The sequence below is a fragment of the Cyanistes caeruleus genome, chromosome 33 (assembly GCF_971803275.1).
Source record: "Cyanistes caeruleus chromosome 33, bCyaCae1.hap1.1, whole genome shotgun sequence".
NCBI classification, from domain to species: domain Eukaryota; kingdom Metazoa; phylum Chordata; class Aves; order Passeriformes; family Paridae; genus Cyanistes; species Cyanistes caeruleus.
The window spans coordinates 78,043-86,882 of record NC_141734.1 but is presented as its reverse complement, the minus strand read 5'-3'; the positions used below and the strand labels follow the sequence as shown (position 1 = coordinate 86,882).

The 8,840-nt window shown below is 56.6% G+C and overlaps 2 protein-coding genes across 2 annotated transcripts in view; both read left to right on the top strand.

Annotated features, from left to right (window-relative positions):
- The window catches only part of LOC147647802 (FACT complex subunit SPT16-like), an 8,852-nt gene extending 221 nt beyond the window's left edge, over positions 1-8,631 (top strand). The window contains exons 2-13 of the mRNA XM_086870867.1: positions 115-127; positions 805-920; positions 1,544-1,697; positions 2,649-2,776; positions 2,875-3,010; positions 3,545-3,671; positions 4,296-4,414; positions 5,359-5,415; positions 5,520-5,645; positions 6,634-6,746; positions 7,461-7,536; positions 8,533-8,631. Coding sequence (XP_086726993.1) covers positions 115-127; positions 805-920; positions 1,544-1,697; positions 2,649-2,776; positions 2,875-3,010; positions 3,545-3,671; positions 4,296-4,414; positions 5,359-5,415; positions 5,520-5,645; positions 6,634-6,746; positions 7,461-7,536; positions 8,533-8,631 — 1,264 coding nt within the window. The remainder of the gene's footprint in view (positions 1-114; positions 128-804; positions 921-1,543; positions 1,698-2,648; positions 2,777-2,874; positions 3,011-3,544; positions 3,672-4,295; positions 4,415-5,358; positions 5,416-5,519; positions 5,646-6,633; positions 6,747-7,460; positions 7,537-8,532) is intronic.
- The window catches only part of LOC111944464 (FACT complex subunit SPT16), a 32,155-nt gene that overhangs the window by 17,107 nt on the left and 6,208 nt on the right, over positions 1-8,840 (top strand). The gene's annotated exons all lie outside the window — the stretch shown is intronic.

Genomic DNA, 8,840 nt, shown 5'->3' with positions numbered 1-8,840 from the left:
TCCTGACCGAGCGCACACGGGTGGGTCACTACACTGACCACTGACCACTAGTGACCACTGACCACTGACCCATCACTGACCCCTGACCCATCACTGACCGCCCTCCTGACCGAGCGCACGCGGGTGGGTCACTACACTGACCACTGACCACTAGTGACCACTGACCACTGACCCCACACTGACCCATCACTGACCACACTGACCACTGACCTCACACTGACCCATCACTGACCACTGACCCCACACTGACCCCACACTGACCCATCACTGACCCATCACTGACCGCCGTCCTGACCGAGCGCACACGGGTGGGTCATTAAACTGAGCACTAGTGACCACTGACCAGTGACGCATCACTGACCACTGACCCATCACTGACCACACTGACCACTGACCACACTGACCACTTCCCGCTGTCCCCACTGACCACACTGACCCCACTGACCACTGCCCACTGTCCCCACTGACCACACTGACCGTTGTCCCCACTGTCCCCACTGACCGCACTGACCGCACTGACCCCAACGTCCCTGCTGACTGCACTGACCCCACTGACCCCACTGACCGCACTGACCCCACTGACCCCACTGCCCGCACTGCCCGCACTGACCGCTGTTCCGGCTGACCCCACTGACCGCACTGTCCCCGCTGACCGCACTGCCCGCACTGACCGCTGTCCCGGCTGACCCCACTGACCCCACTGACCGCACTGCCCGCACTGACCGCTGTCCCCACTGTCCCCACTGACCGCACTGACCGCACTGACCGCACTGCCCGCACTGACCGCTGTCCTGGCTGCGGCAGAACGAGCTGACGGCGGAGGAGAAGCGCCGGGCGCACCAGAAGGAGTTGGCGGCGCAGCTGAACGAGGACGCGCGGCGGCGCCTGACGGAGCAGCGCGGGGAGCAGCAGACGCAAAAGTACCGGCGATTCCCCGAATGCCACCCGAATCCTGACCCAGATCCTGACCCAAATCCTGAATCCTGACCCAGATCCTGAATCCTGACCCGAATCCTGACCCAGATCCTGACCCGGGCCCCGGGGCCTGACCCAGATCCTCAATCCTGACCCGAATCTGACCCAGATCCTGAATCCTGACCCGAATCCTGACCCAAATCCTGAATCCTGACCCGAATCCTGACCCAAATCCTGAATCCTGACCCAGATCCTGAATCCTGACCCAGACCCCGAGTCCTGACCCAAATCCTGACCCAAACCCTGGATCCTGATCTGAATCCTGACCCAGATCCCAAATCCTGACCCAAATCCTGACCCAGATCCTGGATCCTGACCCAAATCCTGACCCAATTCCCCTCTCCCCCTCCGAATTCCCAGATTTCCCCCCAAATTCCTGAATTTCCCTCCCAAATTCCCGAATTTCCCCCCAAACTCCCAGATTTCCCTCCCGAATCCCAAGATTTCCCCCGAATTCCCAGATTTCCCCCTCTATTCCCAGATTTACCCCCCCCAATTCCCAAATTCACAAATTTCCCCCCCGAATTCCCGGATTCCCCCCGAATTCCCGCGCTCCCCGCCCCGGCAGGGCGCGGAAGTCCAACGTCTCCTACAAGAGCGCGGCGCTGCTGCCCAAGGAGCCGCACGTGCGGGAGATGAAGATCTACATCGACAAGAAGTACGAGAGCGTCATCATGCCGGTCTTCGGCATCGCCACGCCCTTCCACATCGCCACCATCAAGGTGGGGCTTCCGGGCATTGTCCGGGGATTTCGGGGGGGCTGTTTGGGGTCCCACCACACCTGGACGTGGTTCTGGGGTCCCACCATCCCATTCCAGGTGTTTTTGGGGTGCCACCATACCTGGATGTGCTTTTGGGGTCCCACCATCCCATTCCAGGTGTTTTTGGGGTGCCACCATCCCATTCCAGGTGGTTTTGGGGTCCCACCACACCTGGACGTGGTTCTGGGGTCCCACCATCCCATTCCAGGTGTTTTTGGGGTGCCACCATCCCATTCCAGGTGGTTTTGGGGTGCCACCATCCCATTCCAGGTGTTTTTGGGGTCCCACCACATCTGGACGTGGTTTTGGGGTGCCACCATCCCATTCCAGGTGGTTTTGGGGTCCCACCATCCCATTCCAGGTGTTTTTGGGGTCCCACCACGTCTGGACGTGGTTCTGGGGTCCCACCGTCCCATTCCAGGTGTTTTTGGGGTCCCACCATCCCATTCCAGGTGTTTTTGGGGTCCCACCACATCTGGACGTGGTTCTGGGGTCCCACCATCCCATTCCAGGTGGTTTTGGGATCCCATCTCCAATTTCCAGGTGGTTTTGAGGTCCCACCATCCTATTCCAGGTGGTTTTGGGGTTCCACCACACCTGGACGTGGTTTTGGGGTCCCACCATCCCATTCTGCTTGGTTTTGGCATCTCGCCACACCTGGATGTGGTTTTGGGGTCCTGCCTCAAATTTCAAGGTGTTTTTTTTGGTCCCACCACACCTGGACGCGGTTTTGGGTTCCCACCATCCCATCCCAGGTGTTTTTGGGGTCCCACCATCCCATCCCAGGTGTTTTTGTGGTCCCACCCCCTTCCCAAGCCCGTTTCTCTGCCCCTCCCCTCTCTCCCCACCCCAAATCCCCGTTTTTTCCCCCCCATTCCACCCTGACCCCGATTTCCCCACGTTTCTCCCCAGAACATCAGCATGTCAGTGGAGGGCGACTACACCTACCTGCGCATCAACTTCTTCTGCCCGGGCAGCGCCCTGGGCCGCAACGAGGGCAACATCTTCCCCAACCCCGAGGCCACCTTCGTCAAGGAGATGTGGGTGTCCACCCCCCAGCCCTCCGGCCAGCCCCGCGGGGCGGTCAGCGTGGCCTGGCGTGGCCGCGGGGTCACCCCGGTGGCCGCTGTGTCCGCAGAACCTACCGGGCGTCCAACCTGAAGCCGCCGGGCGAGTCGACGGTGCCGGCGTCCAACCTGCAGAACGCCTTCCGCATCATCAAGGAGGTGCAGAAGCGCTACAAGACCCGGGAGGCCGAGGAGAAGGAGAAGGAGGTGGGCAGTGGTCAGCTGGTGGTCAGCTGGGGGTCAGCCAGGGGTCAGCCGGGGGTCACACGGAGTGGCCGGAGCACGGGGGTTGAGTGGGCAGTGAGTGGTGGGTGGGTGGTCTCGGAGGGGTGGTGGAGCAGGCATGGAGAGTTGGGTGGACATTGGGTGGTCAGTGGGTGGTCAGTGGGTGGTGAGTGGTCATTGGGTAGATGTTGAGTGGTCAGTGGATGTTGGGCGACCAATGACTGGTCAGTGAGTGGTCAGTGGGTGGTCGGTGAGTGGTCATTGGGTGGATGTTGAGTGGTCAGTTAATGGTCATTGAGTGACCAATGAATGGTCAGTGTGTGGTCACTGGGTGGTCAATCAATGGTCAGTGAATGACCATTCAGTGGACGTTGGGTCACCAACCAATGGTCATCAAGTGGACACTGGGAGGGCACTGAGTGGTCCAAGAGCAGTCACCACCGAGTGGTCACCGAGCGGTCACCGAGTGGTCACCGAGCGGTCACCGAGCGGTCAGCGCTGCTCTGGTGTCCACAGGGCATCGTCAAGCAGGACTCGCTGGTCATCAACCTCAACCGCAGCAACCCCAAGCTGAAGGACCTCTACATCCGGCCCAACATCGCCCAGAAGCGCATGCAGGGCGCGCTGGAGGCCCACGTCAACGGTGACCCAAAAACCCCCAAAATCACCCCAAAAACCCCCAAAACCCAAAAAAACCCCAAATCCGGGTCTTTGGGGTGGAGCTTCGGGGAGGAACTCAAAGTTCTGGGGGGTTCTCTGGATGCTTTGGGGTTTTTTTGGAGTTCTTTGAGATGTTTGGGAGTTCCTCAAGGTTCTTCCGGAGTTCTTCAAAGAATTTTTGGGGTTTTTCAGCATTTTTGGGGGTTCCTCAAGGTTTTCTGGAGTTTCTCAAGGGATTTTGGGGTTTTTGGGTGTTTCTGGGGCTCTTCTGTGTTTTCTGAGGTTCTTCTGAAGTTCCTCAAGGTTCTTCTGGAGTTCCTCGAGGAATTTTTGGGGTTCTTCAAGCGTTTTTTGGGGGTTCCTCAAGGTTTCTTGGGATCCCTCAAGGAATTTTGGGGTTTTTTGGGTTCTTCTGTGTTTCCTGAGGTTCTCCTGGAGTTCCTCAAGGGTTTGAGGGTTCCTTCAGTGCTTTTCGTTGGTCCTTTGAGCTTTCTTGGACATTCTCGATGGTTTTCCTCCTGTTTTTTGGGGTCTCCGTGGATTTCGGGGCGTTTTCCGTGGATTTCGGGGCGATCTTCACGCTTTTGGGGGTTTTTGGTCCCCCCAGGGTTCCGTTTCACCTCGGTGCGGGGGGACAAGGTGGACATCCTGTACAACAACATCAAGCACGCCGTGTTCCAGCCCTGCGACGGCGAGATGATCATCGTGCTGCACTTCCACCTCAAGGTGCGCCCGGCCTTTGGGGCAAAAAACGCCGGATTTGGGCAAAAAACGGAATTCTGGGCAAAATCCCCACGGTTTTGGGGCGAAACCCCGAGATTTTGGGGCGGAACCTTTTGGGTTTTAGGGCAGTTCCTGGGTGGGGTCAAACCCAACGATTGGGGATGAAACCCTCGGATTTTGGGTTGAAATCCTGGGATTTTGGGGCTGCAAGGTCGAGCACCCCCGTTTTGGGTGACAGTCCCTTCGTTTTGGGTGACAATCCCATGGTTTTGGGTGAAACCCGCTGGGTTTGGCTCAAGTTTGATGGTTCTGCCTCAAAGCTCTGCCTTGGCCTCAAAACTGGGTGGATTTGGGTCAAAACTTGGCCGTTTTGGGCCAAAACCTGGAATTTGGAGTCTGGACTGCTAGGGCCAGGGCGGAAATCGGGGATTTCCCAGGATTTGTTGGGATTTCCTGGGATTTGTTGGGATTTCCCGGGATTTCCTGGGATTTCCCAGGATTTCCCGGGATTTCCCGGGATTTCCCAGGATTTGTTGGGATTTCCTGGGATTTCCTGGGATTTCCTGGGATTTCCCGTGATTTGTTGGGATTTCCTGGGATTTCCCGGGATTTGTTGGGATTTCCCGGGATTTCCTGGGATTTCCCGGGATTTCCTGGGATTTCCTGGGATTTGTTGGGATTTCCCGGGATTTCCCGGGATTTGTTGGGATTTCCCGGGATTTCCCGGGATTTCCTCGATTTCCCCGAATTCCGGGATTTTCCCAAATCCCCCCTTTCTGCCCCCAGAACGCCATCGTGTTCGGCAAGAAGCGGCACGGGATTTCCCGGGATTTGTTGGGATTTCCCGGGATTTCCCCGGATTTCCCGGGATTTCCCGGGATTTCCCCGAATTCCCAGGATTTTCCCCAATTCCGGGATTTTCCCAAATCCCCCCTTTCTGCCCCCAGAACGCCATCATGTTCGGCAAGAAGCGGCATGGGATTTCCCGAGATTTGCTGGGATTTGTTGGGATTTCCCGGGATTTCCCGGGATTTCCCCAGATTTCCCCGAATTCCCGGGATTTTCCCCAATTCCGGGATTTTCCCAAATCCCCCCTTTCTGCCCCCAGAACGCCATCATGTTCGGCAAGAAGCGGCACACGGACGTGCAGTTCTACACCGAGGTGGGCGAGATCACCACCGACCTGGGCAAGCACCAGCACATGCACGACCGCGACGACCTCTACGCCGAGCAGGTGCGGCCCCGCCCCTTCCGGAACCTTCCGGGACCTTCCGGAACCTTCCCGGCCCCGCCCCTTCCGGAACCTTCCGGAACCTTCCCGGCCCCGCCCCTTCCGGAACCCTCTGGAACCTTCCGGAACCTTCCCGGCCCCGCCCCTTCCGGGACCTTCCGGGACCTTCCGGGACCTTCCCGGCCCCGCCCCTTCCGGAATCCTCTGGAACCTTCCGGAACCTTCCCGGCCCCGCCCCTTCCAGAACCTTCCAGAACCTTCCAGGACCTTCCCAGCCCCGCCCCTTCCGGAATCCTCCAGAACCTTCCAGAACCTTTCTGCACCTTCTCCAAACTTCTGAGCCTTCTGGAACCTTCCCAAACCTTCCAGAACCTTCCCAAACCTTCTGGAACCTTCCCAAACCTTCCAGAACCTTCTGGAACCTTCCCAAACTTTCTGAAACCTTCCAGAACGTTCTGGAACTTTCCAGAACCTTCCCCAACCTTCCCCAACCTTCCAAAACCTTCCCCAACCTTCCTGCCCCTTCCAGAACCTTCTGGAACTTTCCAGAACCTTCCCCACCCTTCCTGGCGCTTTGGGCTCAATCTCGGCCGTTTCGGGGCCGTTCCCGCTGGATTTTTAACCTTTTATTTTTTAAAGGAGTTTCTATTTTTGAGATTTTGGGGCGTTTTCCCGGGATTTGGGGAACAGAAGCGTTTTGGGGCCGTTCTGATGGGATTTTGGGGCGTTTTCCCGGGATTTGGGGGCGGGAGAAGATTTTGGGGTGGTTCCGATGGGATTTTGGGGCGTTTTCCCGGGATTTTGGGGAACAGAAGCGTTTTGGGGCGGTTCCAATGGGATTTTGGGGCGTTTTCCCGGGATTTTGGGGAACAGAAGCGTTTTGGGGTGGTTCCGATGGGATTTTGGGGTGTTTTCCCGGGATTTGGGGAACAGAAGATTTTGGGGCCGTTCCGATGGGATTTTGGGGCGTTTTCCCGGGATTTGGGGGCAGATGGAGCGGGAGATGCGGCACAAGCTGAAAACGGCCTTCAAGAACTTCATCGAGAAGGTGGAGGCGCTGACCAAGGAGGAGCTGGAGTTCGAGGTGCCCTTCCGGGAGCTGGGGTGAGTCCGGGGCGGAAAACCCGGAAAACGGGAAAAAAGGAGAGAAAAGGGGGATTTGGGGGGGAAAACACAAAAAAAAACGGGCAATTTCAGGGAATTTGGGGTCGTTTCCTGACTCCGGGGGAGCTTTGGGGTGTTTTACCTCCTTTTGGGGATTTTTCCCTCCCTTTTTGGGATTTCCCTCTGTTTTTAGGGATTTCTCTCCCTTTTTGGGGTTTTTCCCTCCTTTTTGGGATTTCTTTCCCTTTTTTGGGATTTTTTTTCTCCCTTTTTTGGGGGATTTTCCCTCATTTTTGGGATTTTCCCTCCCTTTTTTTGGGATTTTCCTCCTTTTTTGGGATCTCCCCAGGTGAGTTTTGGGCTGAGTTTTGGGGTATTTTGGGGTGAGTTTTGGGGTGAGTTTTGGGGTGAGTTTCGGGGTATTTTGGGGTATTTTGGAGTGAGTTTTGGGGTATTTTGGGGTGAGTTTCGGGGTATTTTGGGGTGTTTTGGGGTATTTTGGGGTGTGTTTTGGAGGATTTTGGGGTGAGTTTTGGGGGATTTTGGGGTGTGTTTTGGGGTGAGTTTTGGGGTGAGTTTTGGGGTGTTTTGGGGTGAATTTTGGGGTGAGTTTTGGGGTGTTTTGGGGTGAGTTTCGGGGTATTTTGAGGTGAATTTTGGGGTGTTTTGGGGTGAGTTTTGGGGTGATTTGCGGTTGTTTCCGGTGTTTTCCAGGTTCAATGGCGCCCCCTACCGCAGCACCTGCCTCCTGCAGCCCACGAGCAGCGCCCTGGTGAACTGCACCGAGTGGGTACGTGAGGGGTACAGGTGTGGGACAGGTGTGACAGGTGTGACAGGTGTGGGACAGGTGTGACAGGTGTGACAGGTGTGACAGGTGTGACAGGTACAGGTGTGTGACAGATACAGGTGAACTGCACCGAGTGGGTACGTGAGGGACTGACAGGTGTGGGACAGGTGTGACAGGTGTGACAGGTGTGACAGGTACAGGTGTGTGACAGGTACAGGTGTGACAGGTACAGGTGTGTGATAGATACAGGTGTGAGACAGGTGTGACAGGTACAGGTGTGAGACAGGTGTGACAGGTGTGACAGGTACAGGTGTGTGACAGGTACATGTGTGACAGGTACAGGTGTGACAGATACAGGTGTGAGACAGGTGTGACAGGTACAGGTGTGACAGGTATGGGACAGGTACAGGTGAACTGCACCTAGTGGGTACGTGGGGGGTACGGACAGGTGTGATACAGGTGTGTGACAGGTGTTACAGGTGTGATCAGGTGTGATACAGGTACAGGTGAACTGCACCAAGTGGGTACATGAGGGGTACAGGTGTGACAGGGACAGGTGTGACACAGGTGTGTGACAGGTGTGAGACAGGTACAGGTGAACTGCAGTGAGTGGGTACGTGAAGGACATGGACAGGTGTGGGACAGCAGTGACTCAGGTGTATCCAGGTGTACCCCAGGTGTAACTCAGGTGTATCCAGGTGTAGTCAGGTGTAACTCAGCTGTGTCCAGGTGTCCCCAGGTGTACCCAGGTGTACCTCAGGTGTATCCAGGTGTACCCAGGTGTACCCCAGGTGTATCCAGGTGTACCTCAGGTGTATCCAGGTGTATCCAGGTGTAGTCAGGTGTAACTCAGCTGTGTCCAGGTGTATCCAGGTGTACCCAGGTGTATCCAGGGGTAACTCAGGTGTATCCAGGTGTACCCCAGGTGTTCCCAGGTGTAACTCAGGTGTATCCAGGTGTACCCCAGGTGTCCCCAGGTGTAACTCAGGTGTGTTTCAGCCGCCATTCGTGGTGACGCTGGATGAGGTGGAGCTGATCCACTTCGGGCGGGTGTGGCTCAGGTGTGCTCAGGTGTATCCAGGGGTAACTCAGGTGTAACTCAGGTGTACCCAGGTGTAACTCAGGTGTACCCAGGTGTATCCAGGTGTACCCCAGGTGTCCCCAGGTGTTCCCAGGTAACCCCAGGTGTATCCAGGTGTAACTCAGGTGTACCCAGGTGTAACTCAGGTGTACCCAGGTGTATCCAGGTGTAACTCAGGTGTATCCAGGGGTAACTCAGGTGTAACTCAGCTGTGTCCAGGTGTATC